The sequence below is a fragment of the Cuculus canorus genome, chromosome W (genome assembly GCF_017976375.1).
Source record: "Cuculus canorus isolate bCucCan1 chromosome W, bCucCan1.pri, whole genome shotgun sequence".
Lineage (NCBI taxonomy): Eukaryota > Metazoa > Chordata > Aves > Cuculiformes > Cuculidae > Cuculus > Cuculus canorus.
The window spans coordinates 21,907,315-21,923,812 of NC_071440.1; the positions used below are offsets into that span (position 1 = coordinate 21,907,315).

General features: G+C 41.6%; 1 protein-coding gene across 2 annotated transcripts in view; it reads left to right on the forward strand.

Moving 5' to 3' along the window:
• The window catches only part of LOC128850269 (ras GTPase-activating protein 1-like), a 120,992-nt gene that overhangs the window by 19,008 nt on the left and 85,486 nt on the right, over nucleotides 1-16,498 (forward strand). For both annotated transcript variants that reach the window (XM_054053282.1, XM_054053283.1), the window contains 2 exons: nucleotides 11,808-11,943; nucleotides 12,902-12,972. In XM_054053282.1, the coding sequence (XP_053909257.1) occupies nucleotides 11,808-11,943; nucleotides 12,902-12,972 (207 nt within the window). The remainder of the gene's footprint in view (nucleotides 1-11,807; nucleotides 11,944-12,901; nucleotides 12,973-16,498) is intronic.

Here is a 16,498-nt window from a genome sequence, read left to right on the forward strand (position 1 = left end):
TGGTCCTATCCCCACAAGACTTTATGAATAGCTCCTCTCCAGCTTTACTGTAAGCCCCCTTCAGGTACTGGAAGGTCACTGAAGCTCTCCTCTGAGCCTCCTCTTTTCCAGGCTGAACAAGCCCAACTCTCTCAGCCTGAAAAGAATTAAAGTTTCAATAGGAGGATATCAAAGTAGAAAAAACACTTGCCTAGCTATTTATAAAAAGAAAGCTGCCCTTCTGGCTATAACTCTTATCAAATTCACTCATTTCAAACAGTAACGCACCACTACTATTTATATCTTTCGCCACTGCCAAGGACAAGATCCCTATACTTTCTAGTCACTTCTTATTTCATAGAATCATAGAACCCCTTCAGGTACTAGAAGGTCGCTATAAGATCTCCTCTGAGCCTTCTCTTCTCCAGGCTCAACAACCCCAACTCTCTCAGCCTGTCCTCATAGGGAAGGTGCTCCAGCCCTCTGATCATCTTTGTAGCTTCCTCTGGACCCGTTCCAACAGCTCCATATGCTTCTTATGTTGAGGATTCCAGAACTGGACACAGTATTCCAGATGAGGTGTCACAAGAGAGGAAGAGAGGGGCAGAATCACTTCCCTCGCCCTGCTGGCCACGCTGCTTTTGATGCAGCCCAGGATACGGTTGGCCTTTTGGGCTGCCAGTGCATATTGCTGGCTCATGTTGAGCTTCTCATCCCCAGCACACCCAAGTCCTTCTCTGCAGGGCTGCTCTCAATGACATCATCCCCCAGCCTGTACTGAAAACGGGGATTGCCCCAACTCAGATGCAGGACCTTACACTTGGCCTCGTTGAACCTCATGAGGTTCTCACAGCCCCACTTCTTCAGTGTGTCCAGGTCCCTCTGGATGACATCCCATCCTTCCGGTGTGGCAACTGCACCACTCAGCTTGGTGTCATCCGCAAACTTGCTGAGGGTGCACTCAATCTCGCTGTCAATATCATTGATAAAGATAATGAACAGCACTGGTCCCAGTACGGACCCCTGAGGGACACCACTTGTCACAGATCTCCATCTGGACTTTGAGCCATTGACCGCTACTCTCTGAATATGACTGTCCAACCAGTTTCTTATCCACCGTACCGTCCACCCATCAAATCCATATCTCTCCAATTTAGAGAGAAGGATGTTGTGGGGGACCGTGTCAAAGGCTTTACAGAAGTCCAGATAGATCACATCCGTCGGTTTACCCATGTAAACCTATTTCTATTCCCATTAGGAGTAGAGATACAATTACCTTGAACCAGGAAAAATTCTCAGTTTCAAGTGGCATACAGAAATCTCAAGAACAGTTTCATGAAGACAGGAGAAAACAACCAAGATATCCTGTATTCTCATATATTTATTTTTTATTATGCTTTCCATCCCTGATAATAAATAGCTGAAGTGTTGATGTGCATATTTTAGCGTTGAAGCTTCATATTAGCCTGTCTAGTTTCTCTCAGCCTAAAATGTTAACTGCATTCTTAGCATCATCATTTTTTTATTCAAACTATGACTTTTAAAACCTTGTCCCATCTTTGTTAGATTTATGCAGATATCATGCAAGGCTGCATTATTTCATGTATGTGCATTATTCATAAAGATTAAATTAAGATAATTTTCACTCATGCTTTATTAAATTCATCTGTATTTTTAGTTAGCAATTTTTGACTGGGTCTTTGTGGTTCTCCACTTTACAAAACTTCCTGACAGAAAAAGCTCTGCAAACCTTTCAACTTCTACAGTGGATGGATGCATGTGTAAGATAATGAAACAAAAGAGTTCAAATGAACCTGAAGCTAAAAAAGTAGAGAGGAGGGAACCAAAAAAGCCAAGAAATTGTCCTTTATCCAGCATACGTGAAATTAAGAGTGTTTCACACTTTTCTAGGAAAGTGTTTTTTAATCCTTTTTTGATTCCTATACATTTTTCTAAGTGGAAGTACAAAGCAAATATAAGCCTAATAAAGAATGTCTGCTTTTCTCAGTTACCTGTTTGAAAATCCCTTTGAAACAGTATATAGAAAAACAGAACAATGCTGCACTTCAAGATTAGGAACCATGTAATTAAAATGGAGAGTCATTCTCATAGACATCCCTCAGTATACCAACTGTGCCAAGCCATTAACTGTGGGAGTTGTATATGTTACCAATACCAGTCATTAAAATACTTTCAGAGCACACACAAACTATGGGCTTACATAAAACATATGCACTAAAAACCTCAATAAATCAAAATAAAAAGAGTAAACAAGGACAGAAGGTGAAACAAGCATACATTCAAAAGGCAATACATTTTAATAACCTTGTTAAAGCAAGGTTCTAAAAGTTTCAAGTACTATAAGGACAAACAGTGTAATAAGCTTCAAAATAGACAAAGATGTGACTACATAACATCAAACTTTGCCACTCAAAAGATTTCTTCCAATCCTACCCAATATACATATTTACTAAAAAGAACATTGATTGTCTTTTGCAAAAAAAAAAAAAAAAAAAAAAAAAAAAAGCCACTAACAAATAGGTGAATAGCGAAATAGGCTCTTGAAGCAGCATTTTCTTATGGAAAGCTCAACTTCGGAAATTAATTCTGGAACCCATTAAAGTTCTTAGCAAGAAGTATCTCATTTTTACATGCTTCATTCTTTTGCCCTCAGGTCAAAGATATGCCTTTTTCTGTTTAAACTAGGAGTAATGCTCCTATGGAAACAATACTGTTGTGCAAATCACCATCTTTTGTTTGGCTGTAGTTAAGAATTTATAAATTGTTATTTGTCTTGTCTGCCATTATTTTCATTAATTTCATTAAAAGTACAAATGTTTCCTTGACTTTCTCCTTGCACTTCATATTCTCCTACCTCCAGCCTTCTTGGACTTTCTCCTCATCCTATTATTATTCCAATCACTCAATCAGGTTTGCTCACTGGAAGCAACAGTGGTGTTCCAAGAAACTGAAATATAGAGTCCCCACTTCTACTAGTGCTGAACCCTACTTCATATCAATTTTGTTTCCACCTCCCAGTCAGCAGCACAGCTCTGGATTACAGCCCAAACTAACCAAGCTTTTGTGCTCCACTCTCACCTAATCTCTGATGCTAGAATGCCTCACAAGTGAAGTACATCTCATCAGTGAAGAAATGCTGCTCTAATGAGAAAACTCTGAAATTTAGAGCTTTATACATTAAAATCCAAGATAGAAACAATGACTAAATTGATAAATGTCCAATGCTTCACATCTACAACAGGAACAGGATGGGAGTTACCTATGGAGTATGATCCATATACACACTGAATCCAATAGTGTGATGTAAAAGAACTGCATGTAGATCTAAGAAAAGAATTGTGTGTATAAAAGAACAATTGGGATGTAAACTATCTGACTCATAATGCTTGTTTTGAATGACTTGCAACTTCACAATTCTATTAACTGTGTGTGTATGTATGGGTATAAATAAAACATTGTTTCTAGATTTGAATTAACACAATTATTAATGCATTATTAACTATTATTATTTATTATTATTATTATTAATCATTTTTAACTATTAATGCATGGCTCTATAGCTGGTGTCATCGCCACAATTTTGGGTTCTCTGATAATGAGGTGGCCTATGCAGCACCAGGCCTGCTGGCATCTGATGGGGTTCACCTTTCTCTAAGGGGGAGAGGAGGGTCTTTGCTCAGGAGCTTGCGGGGCTCATTGACAGGGCTTTAAACTAGACCTGAAGGGAGAGGGGGATAATATCCGGCTTGCCTGTGACAAGCTGCGGGAGGACACACCAAGGTTAGAGGGACAGGGTGCTAGCGAGGGCCTGCAGCCTGTATCTCCAAGATGTGCTGGGTTCACCAGAGCGCACTTGAAGTTGTACAGGGATGAGCAGGGGGAAACCACCAGTGAAACATCTCAAAGGAATTAAGGGGTGTTCCTCTAAGAAGGTGACACGGTCAACAGCCCAGCTGAAGGGCCTCTACACCAATGTGTGTGGCATGGGCAACAAACAGGAGGAGCTGGAAGCCTTTGTGCAGCTGGAAAACTATGATGTAGTCGCCATCACAGAAGCATGGTCGGATAATTCACACAACTGGAGTGCTGCAATGGATGGCTACAAGCTCTTCAGGCGGGACGGGCAGGGAAGGAGAGGCGGCGGGGTGGCTCTGTATGTTAGGGAGGGGTTTGACTGTCTAGTGCTTGATGATGGTGACAATAGGGTCGAGTGTTTATGGGTAAGGATGAGGGGGAAGGCCAACAAGGCAGGTATCATGGTGGAAGTCTGTTACGAACCACCCAAACAGGATGAAGAGGTAGATGAAGCATTCTGCAAGCAGCTGGCAGAAGTAGCTCAATCACTGGCCCTTGTTCTTGTGGGGGACTTCAACTTACCAGACGTCTGCTGGAAATCCAACACAGCAGAGAGGAAAGAGTCTAGGAGGTTCCTGGAGTGTGTGGAAGACAACTTCCTCACACAACTGGTGAGTGAACCAACTAGGGAAGGTGCCCCGCTAGACCTGCTGTTCAAGAACAGAGGAGGACTTGTGGGTGATGTGATGGTTGGAGGCTACCTTGGGCTTAGCGGCCATGAAATTATAGTTTTTGATTCTTGGAGAAGTGAGGAAGGAGGTCAGCAGAACTGCCACCTTGGACTTCTGGAGGGCAGACTTTGGCCTGTTTGGACGCTGGCTGAGAGAGTCCCCAGGGAAGCACCCCTAAAGGGCAAAGGAGTCCAGGAAGGCTGGACATTCTGCAAGGAGAAGGTATTAGAGGCACAAGAGCAGGCTGTCCCTATGTGTGGGAAGACACGCTGGCGGAGAAGAAGACCAGACTGGTGGAACAGAGAGCTGCGCCTGTAACTCAGGAAAAAAAGGAGAGTGGCCTTTGGAAGAAGGGGCAGCACACTCAGGAGGACTACAAAGATGTTGTGAAGTTATGCAGGGAGAAAGTTAGAAGGGTCAAAGCCCCACTAGAACTGAATCTGGCTACTGAGGTAAAGGACAATAACAAACGTTTCTATAAATATGTCAGCAGCAAAAGGAGGGCTAAGGGGAATCTCCAGCCTTTATTGGATGAGGGGAGAAACTTACGTGACAAAGGAAGAGGAGAAGGCTGAGGTACTTAATGCCTTCTTCACCTCAGTCTTTGACAGTAAGACCAGTTCTATGATTCTTTGAATAAAAAATAATAAAAAGAAATAGCCCTTTATCTGAAATTGTAACTAGGATTATTTTACCATTTGCAAATTATATACATTAATTTATTCTCATTTAGTGTAAATGAGTTATGTTCTGGGAAGTGCTTGAATGTTAGTCAGCAAGTGGTGTGCTGCAGTATAATGTTCATCTTCACAAAATGTCCACTGTAAAATTGTTTCTGGCATCTCGGAAAACAGGAAACCATTAAAGACTACTTTCCAAGAAAGGGATCCTTATACTTTTCAAATCTTAAAGAATCTTTCCTTCTTGGATCCATTAAATATGTGAAGAAATAACTATTCAAAGGAAACTAATTTGTTTGCTCATACTGTTCTTCATAGAACAGATATGTTTTTTGGTTTTATTTGTTGACTACAGAGTATATATTTTTTTGTTATTAGAAGGGCAGATGGTACACAAAACATTTTTCAGCCTCCAGGATGGCAGTCTTAAAGTTATTTCAGCTAAATATAGGTACATGTCCACTGGGTCCCACAGACTGGAAGTGTCATTTTCACCAAAGCTTATTCTTTGCCAATTGCAGCCTTCCAAAAAACGGGTGAAATTTCCATTGCTCAACAATGTTACTGATATTTTGTTTCCTAAAAGTGATATTTTTTTTGATTAAACATTCCTTATGTATTTCTGTTTCACTTAAATATCAGTATTTTAGTTGAAAGTTCTCCAAATCCCTCCCCTCTCCAACTTGGATGTGGGCATGTGCTCATGCAGCATATGATTGACAGACAGTGTACGAGTCCATCAAAACTAAATTCTTTTTGGCTGAAGTAGTATGTTTTGGGGAAGTTGTTGAGTGATATAAAATACTGGGAAGGGAAATCTTTATCTTGTCATCTTGTCCTTCAGAAATTTCTGTTATTACAGAAAACTGTATTTATTAGTCCTATGTGTTTCATTTGAGTTTGATTTAATAATAAAACATGAAACATTAAATTTCATCTAGAAGCCTAATCTCTGAATAACAGACCATGGATTTTATAAGGAATCTGGTAGAAAATATCCCAAGAGATCTAGTCTAGATCCTTAAATTTATATTATTTTCTGGCTTCCCTTGCAGTACTATATGCTTAAAAACTTTGAATTTCATCTTTGAAGATGAATCTTAGTATACATTTTATGTTCCTGTTTGGGAGAAATAATATAGTTTCAACAACTGAACTGAGAAGAGAGATTTTTAAAGGAGTCTATCAGAATATTGACCTGTTAAAGAAAAATAAAATAAAAGTATAAGAAACCAATACACTCATCTGAGTTTCTCAACAGTTCAATGTGGTTTTTTCCTTTTGTTTTTGAATTGTTCATAAGCTTTGTAAAGAAGTCAAATGCTAAGTAGAAAACTAAGTAGAGTCAGACACGTTTAACCTTTTGTACTGTAATTTGTTTTGAAATATCTTTAAAACAACGCCTTCTGGAAACTGGTGAGAGAGGTAACATGATATTAGATGTTAAGCTTTTCCTTTAAGAGAAATAGGATTAGTTGACTAATAGTTTCTCTCAAATTCTTGTATTTTATTGCATATTTTTATCTTCACTGATCAATGACATATATTTTAAGACTTCAGTTTGTGGAGGTATATCATAAGAATTCCTCCTTTGGCGGAAGTGCTCGCGAATCCACTTTCCATCATTTATCAGCAGACCTGGCTAACCAGGGAGGTCATAGTTGACTGGAGGAAGAGGAAAAGGCTGAGGTACTTAATGCCTTCTTCACCTCAGTCTTTGACAGTAAGACCAGTTGTTCTCTGGGTACCCAGCACCATGATCTGGAAGACACGGACAGGGAGGAGGATGGAGCCCCCATAATCCAAGAGGAGTTGGTTAACAAACTGCTACACCCCCTAGACACACACAAGTCTATGAGGTCGGATAGGATCCACCTGAAAATGCAGAAGGAACTGGTGGAAGCGCTCACCAATCCACTTTCCATCATTTGTCAGCAGTCCTGGCTAACCGGGGAGGTCATAGTTGACTGGAGGTCAGCAAATGTGATGCCCGTCTACAAGAAGGGTCAGAAAGAGGATACGGGGAACTACAGTCCTGTCAGCCTGGCCTTGGTGCCAGGGAAGGTTATGGAGCAGAGCACCTTGAGAGCCATCAAATGGCATGTACAGGACAAGCAGGGGACCAGGCTCAGTCAGCATGGGTTTAGGAAAGGCAGGTCCTGCTTGACCAGCCTGTTCTCCTTCTGTGGCCAGGTGGCCTGCCTAGTGGATGAGGGAAAGGCTGTGGATGTTGTCTGCTTTGACTTTAGTAGAGCCTTTGACACTGTTGCCCACGGCATTCTCCTGGAGAAACTGACTGCTCATGGCCTGGACAGGCGCACTCTGCTGGGTAAAAAACTGGCTGGATGGCCAGGTCCAGAGAGCTGTGGTGAATGGAGGCAAATCCAGTTGGTGGCTGGTCACAAGCGGTGTCCCCAGGGCTCAGTGTTGGGGCCAGTTCTGTTTAATGTCTTTATCAATGATCTGGATGAGAGGGTTGAGTGCTCCCTCAGTAAGTTTGCAGAAGACACCCAGTGGTGTGGGAGTGTTGATCTGTTTGAAGGTAGAAAGGCTCTGCAGAGGGACCTGGACAGGCTGGATCGATGGGCCGAGGCCAATTGTACGAGATGCAACAAGGCTAGGTGCTGGGTCCTGCACTTGGGTCACAACAACCCCGTGCAGTGCTACAGGCTTGGGGAAGAGTGGCTGGAAAGCTGCCCGGGGGAAAAGGACCCTGGAGGTGCTGTTTGACAGCTGGATGAATATGAGCCAGCTGTGTGCCAAGGTGGCCAAGAAGACAAACAGCATCCTGGCTTGTAGCAGAAATGGTGTGGCCAGCAGGAGCAGGGAAGTGATCGTCCCCATGTACTTGGCCCTGGTGAGGCCCCTCCTCGAATCCTGTGTTCAGTGTTGGGCCCTTGAGTACAAGAAGGATCTTGAGGGGCTGGAGCAGAGGAGGGCAACAGAGCTAGGGAAGGGGCTGGAGAACAAGTCTTACAAGGAGCGGCTGAGGGAACTGGGGCTGCTTAGCCTGGAGAAGAGGAGGCTGACGGGAGACCTTATTGCCCTTTACAACTCCCTGAAAGGAGGCTGTAGCAAGGTGGGCATTCATCTCTTCTCCCAAGTAACAAGTGATAGGACGAGAAGAAACAACCTCAAGTTACACCAGGAGAGGTTTAGACTGGACATGAGGAAATACTACTTTACCAAATGGATTGTCAGGCACGGGCACAGGCTGCCCGGAGAAGTGGTTGAGTCCCCATCCATGGAGGTATTTAAAAGACGGGCAGATGTGTTTGCTTAGGGACATGGTTTTAGTGGTGGACTTGGCAGTGTCAGTTTTATGGTTGGACTCAATGATCTTAAAGGTCTTTTCCAACCTAAACGTTCTATGATTCTATAAATATAACATGATTACAACAGTGGCTATTTGTTACATTTCTGTAGCATCTTCTGGACTAAGCAAATAGTCAAGCATGTATCTTACTAAGTCTCTAATGTTATCTATTCTACTAACAGACTCATGTATGGAAAAGGAATTAATTCCTTTTATGATTCCTCTTAAATTGCACCATATATATATAATGTTGCCAACAAAATAAAACAAGACCAAACAAGAGACAAACATAGTGGCTCTCTATGATGGAGAGACCACAGCAGTGGACACAGAAAAACCAACAGATGTGATCTATCTGGACTTCTGTAAAGCCTTTGACACAGTCCCCCACAACATAAAATCATAGAATCACTAGGTTGGAAGGGACCCACTGGATCATCGAGCCAAACCATTCCTAACACTCCCTAAACCATGCCCCTCAGCACCTCATCCACCCGTCCCTTAAACACCTCCAGGGAAGGTGTCTCAATCCCCTCCCTGGGCAGACTGTTCCAGTGTCCGATGACTCTTGCCATCAAGAATTTTTTTCTGATATCCAGCCTGAACCTCCCCTGGCGGAGCTTCAGGCCATTCCCCCTTGTCCTGTCCCCTGTCACTTGGGAGAAAAGCCCAGCTCCCTCCTCTCCGCAACATCCTTTCAGGTAGTTGTAGAGAGCAATAAGGTCTCCCCTCAGCCTCCTCTTCTCCAGGCTAAACAACCCCAGCTCTCTCAGCCGCTCCTCGTAAGACTTGTTCTCCAGCCCATTCACCAGCTTCGTTGCTCTTCTCTGGACACCGAACAGAGCCTCAACATCCTTCTTGTGGTGAGGGGCCCAGAACTGAACACAGAATTCAAGGTGCGGTCTCACCAGTGCTGAGTACAGAGGGAGAATCACCCCCCTGGACCTGCTGGTCACACCGTTTCTGATCCAAGCCAAGATGCCATTGGCCTTCTTGGCCACCTGGGCACACTGCTGGCTCATGTTCAGTCGGCTGTCAACCAGCACCCCCAGGTCCTTCTCTTCCGTGCAGCTCTCCAGCCATTCTTCCCCCAGTCTGTAGCACTGCATAGGGTTGTTGTGCCCCAAGTGCAGGACCCGGCATTTGGCCTTGTTAAACCTCATGCCATTGGCCTCAGCCCAGCGGTCCAGCCTGTTCAGGTCCCTTTGCAGAGCCTCCCTGCCCTCCAGCAGATCCACGCTGCCACCCAGCTTAGTGTCATTTGCAAACTTGCTAAGGGTGCACTCAATGCCTTCACCCAGGTCATTGATAAAGACATTAAACAGGGCTGGACCCAGTACCGAGCCCTGGGGAACCCCACTTGTAACTGGCCTTCAGCTGGAATTAACTCCATTTACCACCACTCTCTGGGCCCGGCCATACAACCAGTTTTCAACCCAGGAGAGTGTGCGCCTGTCCGGTCCAGAGGCTAACATCCTTCTCTCTACATTGGAGAGATATGGATTTGATAGGTCGACGGTATGGTGGATAAGAAACTGGTTGGATGGTCATATTCAGAGAGTAGCGGTCAATGGCTTTAAGTCCAGACAGAGATCTGTGACGAATGGTGTCCCTCAGGGGTCCGTACTGGGACCAGTGCTGTTTCATACCTTCGTCAATGATATTGACAGCGAGATTGAGTGCACCCTCAGCAAGTTTGCAGATGACACAAAGCTGAGTGGTACAGTTGCCACACTGGAAGGATGGGATGTCATCCAGAGGAACCTGCACCAGCTGGAGAAGTGGGCCTCTGAGAACCTCATGAGATTCAACAAGGCCAAGTCAAGGTCCTACACCTGGGTCAGGGCAATCCGCGTTTTCAATACAGGCTGGGGGATGATGTGATTGAGAACAACCCTGCACAAAAGGACTTGAGGGTGCTGGTCAATGAGAAGCTTGACATGAGCCAGGAATGTGCGCTCACAGCCCAGAAGGCCAACCGTATCCTGGGCTGCATCAAAAGAATCATGGCCAGCAGGGTAAGGGAGGGGATTCTGCCCCTCAACTCTGCTCTGGTGAGACCTCACCTGGAGTCCTGCGTTCAGCTCTGGAGCCCTCAGCACAAGAAAGATATGGACCTGGTAGAGCAGGTCCAGAGGAGGCTACTAAAATGATCCAAGGCTCAGAACACCTCCCATATGAGCAGCGGCTGAGAGGGTTGGAGTTGTTCAGCTTGGAGAAGAGAAGACTCCAAGGAGACCTTATTGCGGCTTTTCAGTACTTAAAGGGGGCTTATAAGAAAGAACCCAATCATTGCAAGAATCAGACCTTTAACTAATTATGACTAAAGGAATAGTTCAATCTGTCTGACAATTTTTTCTCACTTCTCCAAGTTGCTTTTCCAGATAGTTCATAACATTTTTAAAGAAGTGTTATTACTTAGGACTGCTGTCCAACTTCTGTGTGGCTGGAAAAATTCAGGCCCTCTTGATGCCATCAATTTACATACGGATTGTTTCTTTGGATTGTCTGGTCAAAAGTTATTTCAACTTATATACTTTTTTTCCTAGTACTTGTGTAATACAAATCTTTTAAAAACTGTTAACTGTCTTACCTAAATCAGTTATTTCTAACTGGCTTTGTATGTTGACATTTATTTCATAGCAATATGAACAGACATGGTGTTTTCTACTTTTTGGTATGACAAGTGCGTTCACAAATCTGAGTACTAAAATTTGCACCCTCACCCCACTGCAAAAAAAAATCCTACTCAAACCAAACACACACACCCCACAACTACAGAAATTAGTGAGTAAAATGAGAAATTTTATAACAGTTTTCTTTTGTGTTAAACTACTGAAATGTGGATTTTAAGCATTTTTCTATTTATTAGCAGGAATTTAAATTGAATACATTATTTACAGTTATTTCTTATTTTTTAGCATAGATACTAGACTAAATGTAGAAACCTCTACTGGTTGCCTCTGCTAATGTAGTATGTCATTTGCCCAGGTTGCTATTAATTACTTTTTTTTGTGTTTAATTTTATTTAGTTATAGCACAGCTGGTTATTTTTTTAAAATCTGCATCTTCTTTACAGTCTTCAAATATTTTTGTCGTGATGTTTATCATTAATTGCTTATGAGATATTCATTAGTTAAGGAGGGATGTATGTGTTTGTATCTCAATGTTATTCCAACTTCCTTTAAAAAATAATAAAAAAGTCACAGAACCAACAATAACCCACCCCAATGATTTGTAGCAAAAGATTTTTCTTCTGTCAAGCTTCCTTTTGTCTATTAACAGGATTATTGCCATGTGTGGAGACTATTACATTGGTGGACGTCGCTTTGCTTCACTCTCAGACCTAATTGGTTATTACAGTCATGTGTCTTGTTTGCTGAAGGGAGAAAAGCTGTTCTTTCCAGTAGCACCTCCAGAGGCAAGTAGTAAAATTTTTTGATGTAATTTACTTAAATATTAATATAATTAATCTTGCGTTCATTATTCATAGCTTTCTATGAAAAAAGCATTGTTGAAAGGTTCCCCTAGTTCTACATCTGTCTCAGTGTATGGTGAAGTAGAAGTATGGTATATATGTCTCAGTGTATGGTGAAGTAGAAGTATGGTTAATATATAAACATGTTCTTACGGATAGTAATGATAAAAAATTATTTTTTAATTAAAATCTGTAATGAGAAAGCTACATATCAGGGATTGCAGTTATCTCCAAATGTAGTAATAACATTGTATGTAAATTGAGATAAACAAGAAAATGTGTGATTCTTGGATAGGAAGGAGCACCACAGTAATGTAGTTAGCCTCTAGGGTTTTACATTGACTTAATAAAATATTTCAAAATAATATTACTACTTTGTAGCAAAGATTTCAAAATACACATCCTGGAAATAACCAAAGTTCCTGAGAGCTGGCCTTCTTTCAAGTTACTATTCTTAAGGCAATATCAGTAATTAAAAAAACAAACAAAACAAACAAAGAAACTCCCCAGAAAACCAACCAACCAAAACAAAACAGCCCCCTTAAAACATCTGCAGACTGTGCACCCCACTCCCAAATAAAGATGTTTCTGAATGTTAAACTCATAAATTTCCACTAAATGCAAGAAAGTTCTAAAGTACTCTTTCATGGGAATTATGTTATTGGTAATTTAATTTTTGGAGATAATGCGACCGATAATGACAGCTTTTGTATATAACTTCAGGAATGAAGCATTTCAGCTCTTACTATTTTTGACAATTTTAGAACTTAAAACTAGCAAAGGGATACAAGTGACTATTACCAGTTTTTTTGCCTCAGAATAGCATAATGTTGGAGAGAGGAATTCTACACAAGAACGAAAGGGAAAATTAATATCTTTGTACTGTCTTCTTAAATTGTAGCCTGTGGAGGATAGGAGGAGAGTTCGAGCAATTCTGCCTTACACCAAAGTACCAGAAACTGATGAAATAAGGTATGTTTTAATAATAGGTAGAAGCAGTTGTGAAATTCTTGGATTATTTATAAATACTAATTATTTTAGTATATGTTCACTATGCAAATACTTTCCAGTTGCATCTTAGACTTGACACTCTGGGAAGTTAAAGTATGATGCCTTTTTTTCCTTTTTGTCTCGTGTCTTGTCATCTCTTTCCTTGTCTTTTTTTTCTCTTGTTCTTTTTTTTTCTTTCACCATGGATATAGCAATAACACAATAACACTTTTATTCTCAGTATAGTGTTTGTATTACTTGTAAGAGGAGTTGCATTTAATTGCTAGAACTATGAAACTTAGTTTAGAAGTAGAACATTACTAATTTCAAAGGCTTACCCACTTTGAGAAAAGTGTAAGTTTGTGCATGAAGGAATTCTGTGCAATAATGTCTCATGTGAGGGTTTGAAATAAATTGGCTCCAGATTTGCCTGCAGAAGTAGCTAGTAACAGATAAATAGTTCAAGCCAAACCAATCTTGACAACTAAAAAGAGAATGTGAGAATTGACTGATAAAATTAAGAACAGTATTTTTAGCATCTTCCTTGAAATAAGGAAAAAAAAATTTCTAGCACACATTTTGTTGCCTGTGCCTAAAAACTCTATCTTTAAAACAGAGCAAGGATGATTCCTTTTCCTTCTCTCTCTCCTCTCTTTCGGAAAGAGTCTGTATTGAACAAATGATACTTTAAAATGTGTAATCTTAATATTTTAGAAAGTTATTGAATTGCCTCCCTGAACACCAGGTGCTCATCAAGCTGCTCTATCACTCCTCCTCCATCAACAAGACAGGGAGAAAATACAACAGAAACCTCGTAGGTCGAGATAAGGACAGGGAGATCACTCACCAATTACTGTCACGGGCAAAACAGACTCAGCTTGGGGAAATTAATTTAATTTATTGGCAATTAACCACAGAGTAGGATCAAGAGAAATAAAAACAAATCTAAAACCTCCTCTGCCGCCCTCCATTCTTCCCAGGCTCAACTTCTCTCTTGAACTCTGTAACTCCTCCCCCCAAGTGGTGCAGGGGGATGGGAAATGGGGGTTGTGGTCAGTTCATCATGTGTTGTCTCTGCTGTTCCTTCCTCCTCACACTCTTCCCCTGCTGCAGCGTGGGGCCCCTCCCATGGGAGACAGTCCTCCATGAACTTTTCCAACGTGGGTCCTTCCCACAGGCTGCTCCACCAACCACTCCAGCATGGGTCCTTTCCATGTGTTCTTTCCATGGGGTGCAATCCTTCAGGAAAGGACTGCTCCAGTGTGGATCCCCCCCCAGGGCCACAGTTCCTGCCAGAAGACCCGTTCCAGCATGGGCTCCTCTCTCCATGGGGTCACAGGTCCTGCCAGGAGCCTGCTCCATGGAGTCACAGCCTCCTTCGGGCGCATCCACCTGCTCTAGCGTGGGGTCCCCACAGGCTCCACCGTTAACCTCCATGGGCAGCAGGGGGACAGCCTGCCTCACCATGGTCTTCATCGCTGGCTGCAGGGCAATCTCTGCTCTGGTGCCTGGAACACCTCCTCCCTCTCCTTCTTCACTGACCTTGGTGTCTGCAGAGTTGTTTCTCTCACATATTCCCACTCCTCTCCCAGCTGCTGTTGCACAGCAGTTTGTTCCCCTTCTTAAATGTGTTATCCCAGAGGCGCTACCACCGTCACTGACTGGCTCAGCCACTCCTGCAGCACCCCCTCACTACCAAAACCTTGCCATGTGAACCCAGTACACTCTCATACTTTTTATTTTCTTTGAACTGCTACTCATTTCCTTTCTAACGTTGATCTATCAAGAAAACGTATGGGATGATTTTTACTCCCCAGTTCTCTTGCATTTTCACAATATATGTTATGTGGAAAGACTGCAAACCCAACAGCCCTATATCTAATAGAAGAACATATGCTTGTTGCTTGGAATTAATACTGCTTTCTTGAGATATAAATATTTGTCCAGATTAAGAAAAAACCCAAAATTTCTAATGAGACCATCTTGGTTTCACAAGTTGATAGAACATGCTGGTTGATTTGAGAATTGGGTTCTTGATAGGATGATTAGCCTAATATCATAGAGAAAGGTATATGGTAGCTTTATATCCTCATTGGGGTGGAAATTTATCCCAGGGTTGCGTGTCCAGTCAATTCTGACCTCTTTAAGAAACACTGTAAGGATATTCATCTTTGAGACGACCTTCTTCTAAGCATACAAGAAGGTGGTAAGACAGGAGGGAAGTCCCTAATTGTGTATTGCTTCTTTCTTTTATGCATCCATCAAGTCTCGTAAATTCCTAATTGCACCTACCAACTTAAGAGGAAAAAGCAATTAATTACACTGCTATGGTAACAAGAATTGCAGGAAATTATACCTTTTCTCCCTCTTTTAGGATACAGCTGAAATGTAAAGTTCTGTGTGTCTGGATAGGCTTCCGAGATCTGCATGGTAAAATAGTTCTGTTCATAGCAAAGCTCGGACAAAGTACTCTGTTTCAGGTCAAATTGATGTACTATACTCTTGTACTGTAATGTACTCTTGAAGATTTTAGGTATTGCAGGGAAACTTGACTTAATTTTAATGTTATAATTAATATTTAGAAAGCTTGAAGTATTTCAGAGTTAATTTCAACCATTCTTCCACAAAATAACTTATTGTGAATTTCTTTGTAACAGAACTGATGTAGAGTGGCCTTGCTGTTCATTGTCCATTGCTAAGATTTAGCTTTATTAGTAGCTGAATTAATTTTAAGTATTCTCATTAGGCTTTTTTATTCTTGTTTGCTTTGTGTTAAAGTTAATGCATTTTCTGTTATCCTCTGTTGCACATGAATTATTAAGAGAAGTCATCATTGTGGGGTTAACTAAAAGGGTTTTATTAATGATTAAATAATGATCAAATGTTAATTAATCAATGACTGAATGAAAATCAAATAGTGATTAAGAAATAATTGAGTGATAATTTAACAGGGATTTAACAATTATTTGACAGTGATTTAAATTATCATTTCAATCATCATTTAAATAATCATTTAGATGGTGATTAGATTTTAATTTAGACAGCATTCAAATACTCATTATAGATATTAGATGCTGGGTAAAGGGTCTCTCAACTTCAAGAAGTAACCTTGAGATGTGTCCCTTCTTAAGGGGCAAATCATCACTGTGCAGCCTGCTGCCATACAAGAGAACTTTGGGTGGGGCTACAGATACTTATAGCATAAAGTGATTGACTTGTAGTCAACCCTCCTTTTGGTGTATGTGCAGGAGTGCAGCTGTAGCAGTTTTAGTTTTGTCTAGTCCTAGCTGAGGCTAGTACTGTTAGCTCCTGATAAGACATGGCCTAGACTCTTCAGTTCCTGAGGAGATATGGCCTAGCACAATTCTCAAGGTTTGCACAGCAAAGCTGATTTCAGTCAGGCCTACTTGTCAGCAATGCCTCAACTAAATACTGTTCACTCAGTCAGAGTGGGTGCATTTGTCACACGCCCTCACAGGAGAGATGTTTTGTAGAAAACTACTATCTA